At 35.6% G+C, this 18,518-nt stretch overlaps 1 protein-coding gene across 1 annotated transcript; it reads left to right on the top strand.

The window, feature by feature from the left end:
• Window positions 1-778: 778 nt before the first annotated feature.
• Window positions 779-18,293, top strand: p2rx3a (purinergic receptor P2X, ligand-gated ion channel, 3a). The gene is made up of 13 exons (XM_055178274.2): window positions 779-1,862; window positions 5,069-5,204; window positions 5,298-5,369; window positions 6,252-6,321; window positions 6,525-6,630; window positions 10,493-10,567; window positions 16,162-16,288; window positions 16,573-16,709; window positions 16,793-16,886; window positions 16,970-17,035; window positions 17,126-17,203; window positions 17,322-17,393; window positions 18,070-18,293. Exons 1-13 carry the CDS (start codon window positions 1,729-1,731, stop codon window positions 18,070-18,072), a joined length of 1,170 nt encoding a protein of 389 aa, XP_055034249.2. The 5' UTR covers window positions 779-1,728; the 3' UTR covers window positions 18,073-18,293.
• Window positions 18,294-18,518: the final 225 nt, after the last annotated feature.

Genomic DNA, 18,518 nt, shown 5'->3' with positions numbered 1-18,518 from the left:
CATTCAAAAATGCATGATAAAAAGGTGTCATAGCTCTGCAATCAAAAATGTTGTTATAATGGAAGTCAATGGGGCAAAAACAGCCACTAACAATAAATTTGGGACAAAAAATAAAAACTGATGCTACACAAAAACTAAAAATGCTTCAAAGCCAATGTTTTAACCAATCTTTGACATGCCCAAGACTGTGAAAAAGGTTAAAAAAAACATCCAATCCACAATCACTTTTTATATAGAAAATCTGTCATTTTGTGTTTGTTTTTCCCCAAATCAGTAACATCACTTATGAATTTGGCAATTAAAGAGTTAAAATCATGGAATTTTTGTGAAGATTTGCTAGTTTTGATCAGTACTAAAGTTGATTAATAGATTTATTTAAAAAAAATTGAAAAAATATTCATCTGATACATTTTCATAGCCATTGAATTTGGTGGATGTTTTCGTCCACTAACAACACGAAGGGGTAGGAAATTTGCCCACAGTATATTGAGTTTTTGAAAAATTTCAAAGCATTTTCTTAAAATATATGTAAATATAAGACTTGTCACCAAAAATCATTCAATTTGCTAAAACGGAGAGAAAGTTGTGGCCAAATTAAGAGTAAAAAACCTAGTGGATGAAAACATCCCTAACAACACATAAGGGTTAATAAAGTAAAACTGTATGAATTAAATCAGTTTGCCCTTTCTACTCATAGTCATAATGGTCCTATTTACACTTATTTACAAAATAAAGGACTCTTACCCATTTTCGGGTATCCCTGAGCGGCAAAAAATGACGGCTGGCTCACCCACTTTTGGCTTAAAAATAACACTTCACAACCTATGGGTGATGTCATGGACACTACGTCCATATTTTTTACAGTCTATCTTATCCCATCCTCTTGAGATTTCCTGCTGGGATTAATCATTAACACCAATGTCAACCGATTCTGTTATTCTGGCCTCTGTAATTTATGAGAAGTTGTGTCCACTCAAAGTCTCTTTGAAAGCTTTTGTCTTGCAGTTGGAAATGACGATATCGTAATTGACCACAGACATAATGGGCCTATTTAAGCGATGAGGAAACGTGATCTCCACTTAAAGCATGCACAATTTGACAGCGGTTCCAGAAATGTCCATGAAACGCACATATACACAGATTTCAGTAAAAGCTTGGATACTGTTTATGAGCGCGGTGCACTAAAAATAACAATGGGATAATATGGGTCAATCTAAAAGGATCCCAAATAATGATGTGACACCTGTTTAAATATTTACATTTTTATTACATAGTGCTTTTTCTAATACTCATTTTAGTTGTCCTAACCCTAATCCTATTCAAAGTGACTTGTAGTATATTGCATTACATGCTATACATTAATATACATGAGTTCCACCTCCAGACCTTTTTATGAATTAACATTTATTATTTACATATAGTTGTTGATTTAGTGTTTATGCAAGAGTTAGTACAAAGTGTGTTTCTCTCATGTACAGTAAATGATCAGGCTATTATGGTAATGGAGAGCCTGGCGTCTCAAGGGACCAAACAGAGCGAGAAGCATGCAAATAATGAGGGAGAGGCATGCAAATAATAAGGGGAAGGCAAATGTGGTCAATCTTTCCTTTTTGTAAATTCATTAGGTTACAGGAGAGGACACATTCCTTCATTCAGCACACGCTGGTTTGTCTGGTGCACTGGACTTTTATTCGAGCGTGATTTTTTTTTCAGCTTTACACATCTACAATGGTTCCAAGAATTATGGATTGTATCGCAGATTTCTTTGTGTATGAAACGACCAAATCCGTTGTGGTGAAGAGTTGGTCTGTGGGAACCATCAATCGGGTTGTCCAGCTGCTAATTATTCTGTACTTTGTCTGGTAAGAACTCTAAGCAAATGTGTTTACAGTCCTGTGGCCGGTTGGATAAACTGCTTTGATTATAGTTTTACATGTTAGTCACCAGATTTTTCTGGTCATAACTTTAAGTCAGTTACTCAAAAAGGTAGATTTAAAAGTGAAGACTGATAAATCTTAAATAACTGCTAGTTGGTCAGACTAGTTTTGAAAAAACTTTATTAATTTTTTAAAATATGAGCTATTGGAAATAAATCTGCATGGTTTATCCTTTGATTTCTTATTTAAAAACATTTCAATTCAGTGAATACAGCTATTGATAATGTGGGGAAAATCCTTTTTTTTAATAAATACAGATTAGTCACAATTAATAATTACTAAATTTTATTTTCAGTTTAAATGATAACATTTTTATGTAGGATTTAGGTCATTTCAGTACCCCAACCTTACTTTTTGTGCTTGGTGATCCATTTTTGGCCACTCTATCCCCCTTGCTATGAATTAAGGCAATATAGAAACACATATCCTGTTCAAGGCAGATTCATCATAACGTCAAAATTATTGTCCTGATGATTGGTCAATGCTTTAGCTGTTTTCTGCTTTGTGAAGCTGAACAATTTTTTTCTGCACATCAGAACTTCTCTGCACTTATTTTATAGTTTGTAATAGATGTTTAAGGAAATTTGTTACTTCATATGTATACTTTTGTAAAACAGTCTCACAGGTGTGCTTATAAGAAAAAATAAATACCGTATGAATAGGATATTTTTATGAGGATTTTTAGCAGTACGTGCACAGATGTCTGCAGGGGGTTGGTCTAAAAATGGCACTTTTTTCCTGTAAATGATGCTGATACAGATAATGCACAGCACGTCAGTCAATCAAAAACAAGAGGTCCCTAAATATTAATATTAAATAAAATACATACTTTATTTTATAAAAACAAAATTCTGTGAATACGGAAAGTATAATTACGTGGAAATTGTTAAAAATTTATCATATTTACAATTTTGGTTTTTATGGATAAAAGAGACTATAAAAACGTGTTTAGTTTGGTTTACAATGAATTGACAGCTTTTGCTACAGAATCGTTTTACAATGTTATTAATTAGTAAAAATGGTAACACTTGGTAACACTTTACAATAAGGTTCATTTATTGATGTATTAACTAACATGAACAAACCATGAGTAATACATTTGTTACAGTATTTATTATTTATATTTGTTAATGTTAGTTAATGAAAATAAAGCTTTTAATTGTTTTTTTCATGTTAGTTCACAGTGCATTGCAACGTTAACAAGATTTTAATAAAGTATTAGTAATTGTTGAAATTAACGTTAAGAAAGATTAAAGGATTAGTAAATTTTCTTTAAAAAAATCCAGATAATTTACTCGCCACCATGTCATCCAAAATGTTGATGTCTTTCTTTGTTCAGTCGAGAAAAAATTATGTATTTTTAGGAAAACATTCCAGGATTTTTCTCATTTTAATGGACCCCAAGACTTTTAACAATTTTAATGCAGTTTAAAATTCAACGGAGTTTCAAACAACTCTAAACGATCTCAAACGAGGCATAAGGGTCTTATAGCAAAATGAAAAATAAAAATATGCACTTTTAAACCACGACGACTTGTCTATCTTCGGTCCTGTGATGCGCCAGCGCGACCTCACGTAATTGCGTGATGCCGTGGACAGGTCACGTGTTTCATATATGAAACGCACATTTGCGGACCATTTTAAACAATAAACTGACACAAAGACATGAGTTAGTATCATTCCACATACAACAACGTTGGAACGGTCCTCTTTCTCCACACTTGTAAACACTGGGGCGTATAGTTTTGCATACATCTTCCGTGACCTCTTGACGTGAGGACGTAGTGTGTGAGGTCGTGTTGGCGCGTCACAGTACCGGAGATAGACGAGAAGTTGTGGTTTAAGAGTGCATATTTTTTATTTTTCTTGTCAAAAATGACAATCGTTTCGCTAGATAAGACCCTTATGCCTTGTTTGGGATGTCTGGAGTCCTTTGAAACTGTGTAGAAACTGCAATAAACTGCATTGAAACTGTAGCGTGTTGGGGTCCATTAAAGTCCATTGAGAAGTCCTGGAATGTTTCCCTTGAAAAAAGGACATAATTTCTTCTCGACTGAACAAAGAAAGACATCAATATTTTGGATGTCATGGTGGTGAGTAGATTATCTGGATTTTTAAGAAAATTGACTAATCCTTTAATAAATGATGTGTAAGTGCAGTTCATTATTAGTTCATGTTATAATGTAGTTAACTAATGAACCTTATTGTAAAGTGTTAACCGTAGAAATGGTAATCAATGCCAAAAACATGCTATTACTCTTTTATTAAACCATGGTTAAATTATGAGGGGCCAAACGGGAAATAATTATATATCAACGTTAATCTGAATATATGGTTGTAAGTCTGAATATAGAAATGTGAATCTAAATATATTGTTATAAATACTGAATATATACATATAAATCCAAGTATATCAATGTAAATCTGATTATATTGTTATAAATCCTAAACATATACATGTACATACAAATATAGAAATTGTAAATCTGAATATACAGTTATAAATCAATAAAAATCTATATATCCAGTCCACCAGTCCATTTTTTGTGTTCGTTGTAGACATTAAGCTGTATTAGGGTACGGGCCCCTCATTACACTTGCTGTGTGCAAGAACACAATGCACTATACAAATTTTCTTGCCCATTTGCTCTTTTACAAAAACTGATTTGTAAAAGAGTATTCCCTGTTTTCATAAATGAAATTAGTTAATTTTTTGAGCATTAAACTGTATACATCTCATAGCACATCTCAGCCATAGTCACTGCCAACTGTTTATGTGGCCTAAAGAAAAGCTAGTAAACTAAATATTAATTTCGTGAACAGTACAGATGTTTTGATTGTTTTCAGCAACAATGCCATTTTAAAGACTTGACAGAGGTTTTCTGACACTTTGACTTCTGATGTCTAAAACCTGATTGATTAACTGTATAATTGTATTTACTATATAGAGATATATTCAGTAAATTCTAATGATTATTTCTCTTTCCTACATTTTAGACTGCAATACTTGAAAGTTCATTTACTTGTTCAGTTTATTTATTTTTTACATGGCTTGCTATCATTTTAGCCAATTATTGGTATATGCTCATAATACTTAACAACCATAATGCTGTGTGTGGTTATATTTTCAGTTGGGTATTTCTCCATGAAAAAGCATATCAGAATCGAGACACAGCAATTGAGTCTGCGGTCATGACTAAAGTGAAGGGCTTGGGCACTTTGAACAACCATGTGATGGATGTAGCAGACTATGTATCTCCTCCACAGGTCAGCAAATGTTAAATGAAAATTATTAGGCTCAATTTTGCTCTCTCTGTAAAGGTTTTGTAAAGGTTTTGTGGTTTCTACACTATTTTTCAGGGTTCTTCAGCATTCAGTATAATTACCAAATTGATCATCACAGACAATCAGATGCAAGGACTATGCCCTGAGGTGAAACATACAACTAACCTGAACTGACTCTTTACACCACAGAAATCTTAACTTATAAGTTAGAATACATTTATTTGTAGGGGTGCACCGATATATGCCAATATACATTGATAATACGTGGTGATAACTATTCTGAATCGCACAACCCATATTATTCACAGCTATTTCATGTTTGATCAGTAAGTCCTTATCGATCTGAAATCACTGTTAGTTTGAGTCATTAATAACATGCATTTGAAAAAGCAACACTCGTTAAATATAATCATACATATTCTTTATTATCATGAAAATACTTGAAAAGGTTTGAAGAACAATTCATTGACCTATGTATAAAGGTTAGATGTATTACGACGGAGTCTCTAACATCATCTAACTCAACACCAATTGAGTGGAACATCTGCATTTGGCGGCCATCTTGCTACGGGCGGCTCGCTCACTCGTAGCATTGACTTTTGGATGACCATAGCTTGCTCAGTTTTCTGCAGATTTTCAAACGGTTTGGTTTCTTACAAACGTTATTAATGTGGCTATAATTCTGGATGCGTTAACATGTTTTATGATTTTTTTGTTGTATAAATATGCAGTGTCATAGGTACATCTTTGACGTTTTTAACAAATCAAACCGTTTGAAAATCGGTAGAAAATTGAGCAAGTTATGGTCATTTAAAATTACCTGCACCATTAAAACTCAATGCTACAAGTGAGCGAGCTGCCTGTGGTAAGATGGCCACCAAATGCGGACGTTCCACTCAATTGGCCAGCAGCGCGGGTGAAACATCTAACCTTTATACATATCTATGAGCATAGCAAGCATTATCGGACTATATATCGGTGGGGCGCACCCCTACTTTTTGTAAATTGTTGTTTTCCTTCGCCCGTCAGATTGATGAAAAATTCTCATGCGAGACCGATGTTGACTGTGATAACAGAAAAGACGCACATCTAGCCAACGGTGAGTCTTTCATTCTTCTGGTCAGATGTAATGGTCAAATGGCCGTCACTGGGGCAGTACAGTTCAATAATGTCCTAATATGAAACAGTATGGACTCTTTAAGGTACCATACTGCCCACAGACAGCCTTATTTTTCTAACAGTGTAGACGTTAAATGGCAATTTTCACTTAAAAGTTTCTTCAACTTTATCTCTATTTCATAGGCATTCTAACAGGAAGATGTTTGAACAATTACTCATCTTCAATGAAAACTAGTGGACAATGTGAAATTCAAGGCTGGTGTCCTGCAGAGAATGACAAAAGTGAAGAGTAAGACATCTGCAACATGTGCTAACGTCTATACATTACTGTGGGTGTAACTTGATTTTTTGACATGATCACATTTGGATAAAGGTCACAGAATTCAGTGAATCAATTTTTAATGTATACAATGTTAGATACAGATCCTTGAATTCTTGCCTGGCTGGCGAACTTCTCTTTTTGTTAAGTTGTGATCCATGATTGCAGTTTAGTCATTAGCCAGATCGATAAACAAACACAGACCGGACGTTATCTTTGGGCAACCACACATGCATCTGATGAAACACCTATACCGATAATTACTAATAGAATTTTATTAATTATTATACGCACAACCGGCGCAACGTCATAGAATGCCTCTGAACAGGTTCACGCCCACTTTTGGGGGAAAAAACAGACTAGACCCTCCATTGACCTCCACTCAAAACAGCGGAACAAAGCAACGCTCGTACACAGCCGGCAGGCGTAAATAACTTATGAAATCACTCAGATTAAACATGTTGAGTAATTATCTGTCCACCCTGTCTGCCATAGAGCGCGAAAGATACATTAACACATTCAACTTGGTCAATACAAAAACATGTCCCCTTCATTCCCACAGCGCCAAATTTATGTAACAATGCTCCCCATTGGCCAGAGGTGTCTTACCCGGACATCTACTCGTACCTCATCGAGTCAACAGGGAAGCAAGTGAATGATTTTACTTTGTATTTGAAAGTTACTTTGTGTTTATATATTATGTCTCTATATAGTACTGAGTGCACTTTTCTGTCTAGCCATACAACTAGCCTTAGTGAAATTTCCAGCAATCACTGGATAAAGTTGTTACACAAATTTGAGTTTGGCAATTACAAGCTGCAAAGCTAGTAAATGTATATCTTGCCCAATCATAACTAAATGCAGTCCTATGACTGTCTCCACGTTCTAAGCGTGCCTTGTTTTATTTAATGTTGGTTACCAAAACCCCCGTCATTCGCTTGATCAACTTGACGGAAACGCACCTAATCCTCATTTGTTTGTTTTTCTGTTTTTGCTAATTTTGAAAAGATTCACTTCACATTTAGATGGAAATCCAGCTACAGACACCCAATTTAAAATAAGCATGAGTTCTGGTGCATTTTTCCATCCCCTTTTATCCACCCAGGACATAATCTGCCCTGGTCATTGGCTATTTTTAAACAATCTGACGATTTCCGATAGGGGAAATGCTTTTATCTGCCGATACCGGCTAATATATCTGTGCATTTCTAAAAACTACACAACACTCACAGAATATAACATCGACCTAATGAGTTTGTGACTCATAAGCCCTTTTCACACAGAAATTCCGTAAAATACACGGGATAGGCATCCTGGATTTTTCCGGAATAGCTAGATTTTTTTTCATTCACACTGCCAAGTTTACCCGGCATGTGATGGTCCCGGAAAGACACGTGACCTATTGAAAGTCCCGCCCTCTCTTCTACGCAGCGTCTGAAGTTTGCATATTATATATAATTTCTCTCTCCAAGAACCACTCGCGTGCATTTTTGTTTATGATAAGATTATAAAGGAGCGCGTGACGCGCCGTTCTAATGCTGGTGAATGATCTCAGCTTCTGAGTGGATATTTGACGAGCTCCCTGATCTCTGCTTTAATACAGTTTTCAGACATTTCTCATCGTGATTGTTTATAACCCGCATTTTGAGGAGCTGAAAGATATATCTTGTTGGGATGACGTGCGGATATTTTCGTTTATTATAGCTCAAATGAGCACGTGACGCGATATTCTTTTACGCTGCTGAATGATCTCCGTTTCAACGCAGTAAGTAACGAGTTAACTTACCTGATATCTGCTTCAGTTCAGTTTGCTGACATTTCTCGTCGTGAATGTTGTAAATCCCTCATTTTAAAGAGTTGATCCAACTTCATGTTGCCATGACACGCGCGTCCACACTACGGCACGTGCGTCATTGTTTATGCGTCTCATTTATCATTTCCTGATTACTGCGTCAATCTAGTTTGCAACATTTCTCGTGGTGAATATTTATATGCATGTTATCTCTCGTTTTAAGGAGCTGAACCATAACTTTTGTTGTGATGGTGGTGCGCGCGTCCTCACTACGACATGCCCATTACGGCATTCTTTCGGCTTTTTGTTCACACAGAGGGTTATCCGGGTATCTGACTAGGTCCTCTTTCCGGCAACGATCCCAGAAGATTAACGGAACGAGTTTTTGTTCACACAGACGCTTGTCTGGCAATTTTACGGGAATTTTCTGGGACCAAAGGTCTGTGTGAATGGGGTTATAGTTTGTTTATCTTGTGTAGCCTGTTTCATGCTATCTATGAAAGGGAGAGGAGGTAAAATATATCCACCTGTTTCTTGACGTAAATGTGGGCGCTGCCATCTTTGAGCTTTCCTGTTTATGGCTTCCGGGGAGCCACTAAAGCTAATGGTAGTCTATTGCGAATGACACAAGTGTGCCGTTTTGACTGGCGGTTTAATGTTTATTATGAAATCCAGGAAGACTGACATAATTTGTGCAGTTAGGGGTTGCCATAATAGCTAATACAAACACAGTACATCTCTACAAAACATTTGTTTTAACCATAATACATGAACAAGAGCTGAATGTGTATGTGGCGCGCATGCACTCATGATCTGTATTTACAAATCCATCCAGTGAAACCTTTCATAGAAACTGCCAGTTAACAATTAATACAATAATTGTTTAAAAACAACTAATATTATGCCGATAAAAATATGCTGATTTAGCTGATTTATTTATTTTGCTACTATATATTATTACAAAAATGTGATTATTACAGTACAGAAATATAAAGATTGTAAAGATACTGGTATGTCTGTGCATTTATATTTGCGCATTGAAGACCCGTCACATCAGATCAACAACACAAAATGATTAAATATATGAAGAGTTTCGTTGCAAAACGAGAGAACTCCGTTTTTTTAATTGTTCAGAAATCTCGTTTTTTTGGGGGTTGTGCATTCCAATTAATTTCAATTGAACTGCAGTTGGTTTGTTTTGATTTAAACTTTCATAACTTAAAAAATACAGATAAGTAGCACCATAAAACAAAATAATAACATGATAACATAATAATAAACATGCTTTGACAAAAATGTTAAAAAATGGATTTATCTCGTTTTGCAACGAAACTCTTCATATCTTCATATATCAAGCCACTTCTTAATTTCATCTTCACACTGGTTCATACATGGCAGGTGTAGTAAATATTAACTGTTTAAATCATGTTTTATGCGTGCTCCCACTACACTGTTTTCTACCGGCTGGCTATTGAACAGGAAGTCTTGCGCAGGAACGGAAATACGTCATATTACTTACTTCGCATTTGAGAAAAAGGTGGATATTTACAGATACTCGGACACTTTAATCTGAACTGACTGGTGGTGCATTCAATTTTTTTTCAGTATATGTGTTACCTAAAAACAAATCCATGATGTTTTGTGCTGCTAGCACAATGTTTCACTAACTGAACTACAGGAAAACAATATGCCCTATGCAGCAGTCCAATAGTATTCCATTATTAAAGGGATAGTTCACCCAGACATAAAAATCATTTACTCATCGTCAAGTTAATTCAAACCTGTATAAATGTCTTTGTTCTGCTGAACACGAATATATCTGTAATCAAGGAGAAAGCAGGAGCACCATTGATTTATATAGTAAAAAAACAAAATACTAAGTAAGGCAAAGGTGCTTAGAAACAGTTTTGCTCAAAAAAATCTTACTTTGTGTTCAGCATAGCAGTTGATACAGGTTTGTAACAACTTGAGGATGAGTAAGCATGTTAAAGATTTAATGAATCAGATGCATTAACTGTTTGTTTATCTGCTCATTTTCAGGAACCCAATGAATGTTGATAACTTTACCATCTTCATCAAGAACAGCATTCGATTTCCTCTGTTTAATGTCACTAGGTGAGTTAATTCTGCCCTGGAAGCTGTTTTTGTGAAAAGCCATTCGTGACCCTGGACCACAAAACCTTAAAAAGTAGTACAGGTACAGTATATTTGAAGAGTTTGGTTCCTCCAAAACGCGATAAACTGCTTTAAAAAATGTGTTACCGCCAAAATCAGTTTTGTATCAGTTCAGTATTAAAAAGTAAATTCTTAATTTTACGCAAAATCCAATATTTTACGCATGTTATTCTGTCATCTTTTCTCCCAAAACCCGATAAACGCCAGTCCTCCTTCTTTGCAGAATGCTATAAATCTGCTTTACAAATCACAGTGCACCATTCCACGCATTGTAAACAATAATGGCGGCGCGTTGAATACAAACGGAATCCTAGTTTTTCTCATCTACTTTGTACTTCGTCATCAACAAACAAACAAAAACCAAATTATACTTTTGTTGGCATTGATAAACCTGTGGTGGTTTTCTGTGTCGGGGAAGTAACGTAAACCATCAAAATCTAATAATTTACGCAAGGCACTCGGGCGACGGAAAAATGCCGGCTGTTGCTTGTTCTCACACGACAGCATAAAGCTTCTTTCATGCTAACACTTTGACCCCAGGGGATCTTATGAAAAACTCGAAGCCAACGAAAATCCAGCAGGACCAAAACATTTTACAGCTGATCACTGTCAAAAAAGTTCAGCGACGACGTCGCAAGTATAACCGCAGCAATGACAGTGTTGTTAATATGACAAAGTAAGTGTTTATTCTTTAAATCAATGTATACCACTAGTCAACTAAATGAATATAACATGGTAAAGATGAATGCACATTTATATATTGATTCAATAGATTTATAGCATTTTGGAAAAAAATTATCAGTTTTTATTATAAATCTTTGAAAATCAAATTATGGAATTGAATTTTTTTATGTTTTTTATAACCTTAATGTGCTATGTGGAAGTTTGTAACAGAAAATAGTGGTTTTCATTTTGTCACTTTCTTGGTTTAGAAAACACATTTTTACCAAAATTTGTCAAAATGGATTTATTGCGTTTCAGAATCAAACTCTTCATTTGTAGCAATAGTCAAAAATATGTTGTATGGGTCAAAATTATCACATTTTTAATGGCAAAAATCATTAGGATTTTAAAGGGATAGTTCAGCCAAAAATGATATTAAACCCATGATTTACTCCCCCCGAAGCCGCCCGAGACGCATATGTCCATCACCCTTCACAAGAACACACTTTCAGTTATTTTATAAAATGTTTTAGATCTTTCAGCTAATCAAAGTTATGGGGTCCACGTCCTTCAAGCAGGGCCGGGGCCACGGCACTTTCCCGCCCCCTTAGATCACCATTAATGTTGAATGGGATTTTAATGATACAATTTTATTTAAAAATCACATTTGCCTTGTGTATTGTCTTCCTAAAGTGAATTTAATAGTCTAATTATTTAACAAAACAAAAAAAATCAAGTGTGCATGTATTCTGTTGTCTACCGTGACATTAATAAATACACGCCCACTCCATGGCTTGTTACACTTCAAGCGGCGCCACTAGAACTGTGAGGCGATGACGTCAAAGCGCCGCGAGAGCGAGACGAAATTACACTTTGCATGATTTCTCGAATCGTTCTTGCGGTACTTTGACGTAATCCGGCTGTCGGTTCTTGCAGCGCCGCATGGGGTTGAACAAGCCTTTTGTGTTGACGGGTTGATGCACGTCGACAATGAGCCCGCGTTCTCAGTCTCAGCGGGATATCAAGATGTCGAAGTGCGAAAGTATATCAAAAGTTACAGAAAGGAGTGGGAGAGTGACCCGGTCCTGCCCTGTAGCAATGGATATATGGAAAATAGCACTGCAAATTCTGCAAACCGGACTCCGGATTATTAAACATCAATTATGCCGTGGCGTGGATTAGGCTATTACCGGAGCATTTTAGATGCACAGAACCAAATGTTCGGCTGTCATGTCAATTCTGGCATGAACTTCAGCAGACTGTACATAGTTTTGAAAAGTTGGGATGTTTATGTTCTTCAGCATCCTTGCAAGTTAAAGTACAACCAACCTATTATTGTTCTGCATTTAACGTTAAAGGTAAGCATCTCTCTCACACACACCTGTTTATCAGAAGTAAAAAACATGTAGGTTATTAATATTAATAGATAAAACAGACATTGAATTTATAATTAACGAGTAGGTATTGGAATTAGCCTATCCTAAAGCAAAGCTAAATGTGTAAACGAGTTATTGTCATTTTGCTATTGTGGTTCTCTATCTGCTGGTGTTTCGCTAGCTTATGGTGAATTACTTGTGGCAGTTAAAAACAACTACGTTAAATGATCAAATTGAACCAAAATTTAGATAAAATGTTGCGTTTGGACCGTTTTTGCGCTAGAAACCATTTGCAAACACTGTCCCCCAGCATTACGTGAAAATGATTTGCACTACGGAAAGCAAACACAAAGTATTATATTGCATTAACTAATTTCCCCATGGACATTCGAAATGGATTAAAAAGAAACTACCTCTGGGTCTGAACTTCAAATGAGCAGTAACGTTAGGTAGGCTATGCTTTTTTTGTATATAGTAAAAGTGTTCAGATCACGTTGCTCACTATAGCTGTAGTTTTTGTGGTTGTATCCCAGAGATGTTTGTTTATAACACGTTAAAGCTTAAGGGACGTACCAAAGCTATATGTATTTTCTAGCTTGGGGAATTAAATGCATTTTGTGTGATCGCCCCCTCTGGTATTTAAGACGCCCCCTCATCAGCGCTCGGCTGGCGCCGGCACTGCCTTCAAGTTCAAAAAATGTGCATCTATCCTTCACAAAATAAATCCAAACGGCTCCACGATGACGATGATAAACAAAGGCCTTCTGAGGGTAATCCGCTCCGTTTTGTTGTAGAAATATCCATATTTAAAACTTTATAAACTAAAATAACTCGCTTCCGGTAATGCCGCCATCTTAGTCGGGTCCGCATTCAGGATGAGAGCTTATGGAGGTTTCTTTGCTGCTGCTTTGTGCCTTGCCCTCCGCATTTGTCATACGTCACTAAGTGCGTACACTATGCTGATACTCTCTCCTGAATACAGAGAAGTTTAAGACGACGGCGCTACCGGAAGGTAGTTATTTTTATGTATAAAGTTTTAAATATGGATATTTCTACAACAAAGCGGGGCGGATTTCCCTCAGAAGACCTTTATTTATCATCGTGGAGCCGTTTGGATTTCTTTGGGGAAGGATATATACACATTTTTGGACTTGAAGGACGTGGACCCCGTAACTTTACTGTTAAGCAGCTGGAAGATATAAAACATTTTCTAAAATAACTAAAAATTTGTTTGTCTGAAAAATTGATGGACGTATGCATCTCGGACGGCTTCAGGGTGAGTAAATCATGGGTTTAATATCATTTTTGGCCGAACTATCCCTTAAGGTAAAGATCATGTTCCATGAAGATATTTTGTGAATTTCCTACCATAAACATATCAAATCTTTATTTATCATAACACTGTAAAAAATAATTTGTTGGTTCAATTTAATTGCCAAATTATGTTGAAGGCAACCAGGTAACATATTTTATAGAACCGTAACTTTAAAAAGTAAATTTTATTGTCCCCATAATAAAATAAAATAAATTTTTTTACAGTGTATTAATATGTGTTGCTAGTGACTTCATTTGGAAAATTTTAAAGGTGATTTTTTTCAATATTTAGATTTTTTGCACCCTCATATTCCAGATTTTCAAATAATTGCATCTTGACCAAATATTGTCCTATCCTAACAAACATACATCAATGGAAAGTTTATTTATTCAGCTTTCAGATAATGTACAAATCACAATTTTAAAAAATTGACCCTTTATGGTTTTGTGGTTCATTGTAACCATTTGTGTAAAAGTTTTTTTTTTTTTTTGCAGTGAATTTATTTGATTTAGAGTACATTAAAGGCGGAGTGCACAATGTTTGAAAGCCAATGTTGATATTTGAAATCACTTAAACATACACGCCCCTACCCCAACAGAATCTGGACCTTCATTTGATAGACCCGCCCCTTACTGCTGATTGGCTACTAGTGTGTTTTTTGTAATCGGCCCGACTCCCTTTCCAAAGCGTTTTTCAAACATTGTGCACTCCGCCTTTAAATGAACACATAAATCGTATCAAATTCAATAGGGGTGTAACGATTAATCGTGCAAATGCGCGTTTTCTCAATGAATGAATTTGAATGAATTACGGTGAAATTCCGGCACATCCGAACGCCAAGGGGCGCTCCCGTGCAGAAACTCCCTTTGTGCCACACAAGAAGCAGCATTACAAACGCTATTCCAGGAAATGTCTAGCCTGACGTTGTCATACTCAATTCTAGTCAGAATTTGAGTCTGATACCGCTCCATTGAGCTAAAATTATGAGGCGTGTCTCAACCGAAAAATGCCTCTGCACTCAATTGGATAGACATACGACCAATCAGAGCAACGGAGTGTGTGATGTTGAAATGGGGTCTTTAGCAGCCTGACCGAACTGCTAGTAATTTCGCTACAATGATACTAACATCATTGTAATTATACTAAGTCTGAGTTAGCGAAGGTACATCAACACCTACTATGTTTACAACATTTCATTTATATCACAACATTAAGTATTTACTAAGTCATACAGTAAGACTTTCTCTTACCATTTGTACGTTAGGTGAACTTCATCCACGACGATAGCTATACGTTGGCTTGAAAAATATCGGAGCCTAGCATGTCCCTCCACTTATTCAGCAGTCACGATTCCAGGCTTCCGAAAAGAAGCTGGCAACGACCTCTAATTATATCCATCTCGTCGTGCACGCCGAGTTGCATCGCCGTGATACCCATTTCAGTTGCTTCTTTAACTTTGTCCTCCATAGCAAGGACGGCGAAAACATAAACAAATGCCTTGATCGCGTTTCTCTGTTCCTCTTTTTGAATCAATGCTCTGTCGATATATTTTAGAACAGACTCAATGTCAGAATCCACACATCTGAATTCACCAGCGGCAGCATTGTAAACAGATTGAACACACGCGCTCTTTGGTGACGTGGTTGATACGTTACTGTTGATCATCTGTCCATCATCGTATAAAGCCCGCCCTCACAATTTGATTCGTCGGGCGGTTTTGGTATTCGCATAGTAGCTCCTCAACGGTGAGTCCCCAGACCGATCTTCCCCCGTTTTTCAAATTGTGGTGGGCAGGGCTAAGATCGGCTGGCACCCAGGCTAGGAAATGTCTACACAGGAATATTTATACGCTGTTCTTCAAATTCTTTCAGGTATTTTCATGATAATAAAGAATATTTTGAATGATTTTGTTTAACGAGTGTTGCTTTTTTAAATGCACATTATAAACGACTCCGATTTTAGATTGATAAGGACTTCCTACTGACCAAATGCCGTAATACAGGCACAAGCTGTGCATAAAACAAAGAATCGCAGCCTTGCGATTCAGAATCGATTTCAGACAGGCATTTTTAATGAGGACCGCGATTGAATCGTGATTGAATCGTTACATCCCTAAAATTCAAGCTAAGCAGTTTAGTAAAAATGACTCAGTTATGTTTTTCTCTTTCTGACCCTCACAGGGGTAATTTCCCTTCCAGCATGAACATTGCGAGCTGTTTATATGACCCGGTGGACAATCCATCGTGTCCGATCTTTAAAGTGGGAGATATTCTGAAAATTATCAATCAAGCCAACATTATTAAAACAGTGAGTCTGCTTTTTGTGATTTGCTGTTTTCTACATAAAATCATTCTACATAATGTAAAGAACAGTGAGTGAAAATATAACCTTGATATCTTTATGAATGAATGAGTGAGATTATGTAAAAGACAGAAATCAATTTGAAATCAAACTTTGATGCTTCTAATCTCATCATTCGATTATTATAATTTTTTAGCCTGAATTTCACAGACAGGTTCACATATTACACCTTCACAAAAGTTCATACAAAGTCCTCATGATGTGTGTGTGCGCGTTTGTGTGTCCCTCAGGGAGGGGAGATTGGAATTAACATAGCCTGGAAGTGTAATCTGGATTATTCTGAGGAAAACTGCAATCCACAATACTCATTTACTCGACTCGATGCTGTGTTCCAGAACAGTGGAGCCTCCAAAGGATATAACTTCAGGTAGCACATTTATTCACATTTACATTTATCCTACATTCTGTCATTTCTGCAACTGCATCTTTGTTTATTTTCATTCCTTTCAGATTTGCTAAATACTACAAGTCTGAGAATGGGACTGAGCATCGAACGCTTCATAAAGCTTATGGCATCAGCTTCGAAATAATCGTGTCTGGCGATGTGAGTGTGTGTATGGACATCTGTTATATAGGATACTATAAAGCAGCTTACATTTGTGTTTACTCTTGCGTATCTATTTCTAGGCAGGAAAGTTCGGCGTTGTGCCATTTATGATTAATCTTGTGACCCTTGTGACATCAGTGGGACTGGTAAACATACACACACACACACGCACGCATATTGCATGATGTCATGCATATATATAAGGAACATATAGTAACTAATGTATGTTTTTTCAGGCTACTGTGTTTTGTGATGTCATCCTTCTTCATTTCCATCATGGCGCTGATGAGTACAAAGCAAAGAAATTTGAAAAGGTACCAGATTTCTTTCCAGTTTTTTCTTTATCTGACTTGAGTTTGCTAATATAATTAAGTTTGTAACCTAGATAACAGTAAAATAATCATTTTATTTTTCTCTGCTTCTCATTGATAGGTGTCAAATATTGTATCTCATTCATGCGATGACCAACTCTATAAGAGCAGCCAGATATCGATCAAAGCAATGGTAAAGAGTTCGAATGACTCGGGAAACGTATAAGAGCATGATATGTTAACCAAGGGGATATCTAAATAATATTATCTAGATATTAAATTATTTGTAGATTGATCTTTATTAAATATTTATTTTTTTGATCTTTATAATCTTTGTTTGTTGTCAGTCTGTAGATATGTGGGCCTTGATATGATGATGACTTTAACAAAAGACACAAGAAAATTACTAATATACACTATATTGAAAATAACTATATAATCACCTACGTATTTTCTTTATTATTACTTTATTATTATCCAAATTTAAGAGTAATAGGGAAGTCATTAAACTATGAGATGTATGGAAATTCAATAAAAAAATTGACATAAATATACAAACAATAATATAGTTAAAGCAGATTAATTTAGAGTTTCAGTGGCTCTATTGTTGTTTTTTAGATATGCAGTGCCTTGCAAAGAGAAATAAAGGGTACATTAACATTGAATGAATTGAAATAATAATGTTAATTAAACTCTGTAACTCAATTAATATAAGGTGATATTGGACTTAAGAAAAAATTTTGTGAATTATACAAGACTGAAATATTTCGCTTGAACAAGTACGTTTTCATAAAAAAACATCATTTAGTAAGATTTATATGTTGTTTTCCTCATTAGGAACAAAACATTTCTTCTTGTATTTTTTCTAGTGAGCTACTGAAGACCACGAATGAGGAGAAAAGCCATATATGGGAAGAATTGTTGAATTGTGTATATTGTTGTCTTGTCAATCAGTTGTTTGAAAAATTTGTGTTATATGAAAACTCAGTTGGTTATTTGTCAAGTCTGTAAGAGAAAAGTTCATTGTTCATTTGTAAATAAATATTTTATTCTTCATTTAATCTATTGCATTAAAATATTAAAACATTAACTGAACTAACTTATATGATGTCTTATTTATCTAAGAACATTGGTTACAAATACCTAACAAACTGATAAGAATTTATGGTAACACTTTACAATAAGGTTCATTCGTTAACATTAGTTAACTACATTTGTTAACATGAACTAATAATGAACATTTATTAATCTTTGTTAATGTTAATTTTAACAATTACGAATACTTTATTAAAATCTTGTTATGCACTATGAACAAACA

This window comes from Misgurnus anguillicaudatus, chromosome 16 (genome assembly GCF_027580225.2).
Source record: "Misgurnus anguillicaudatus chromosome 16, ASM2758022v2, whole genome shotgun sequence".
Classification (NCBI taxonomy): Eukaryota; Metazoa; Chordata; class Actinopteri; order Cypriniformes; family Cobitidae; genus Misgurnus; species Misgurnus anguillicaudatus.
Note: the sequence above shows the minus strand (reverse complement) of the source record. Positions and strands in the feature narration are given on the sequence as shown.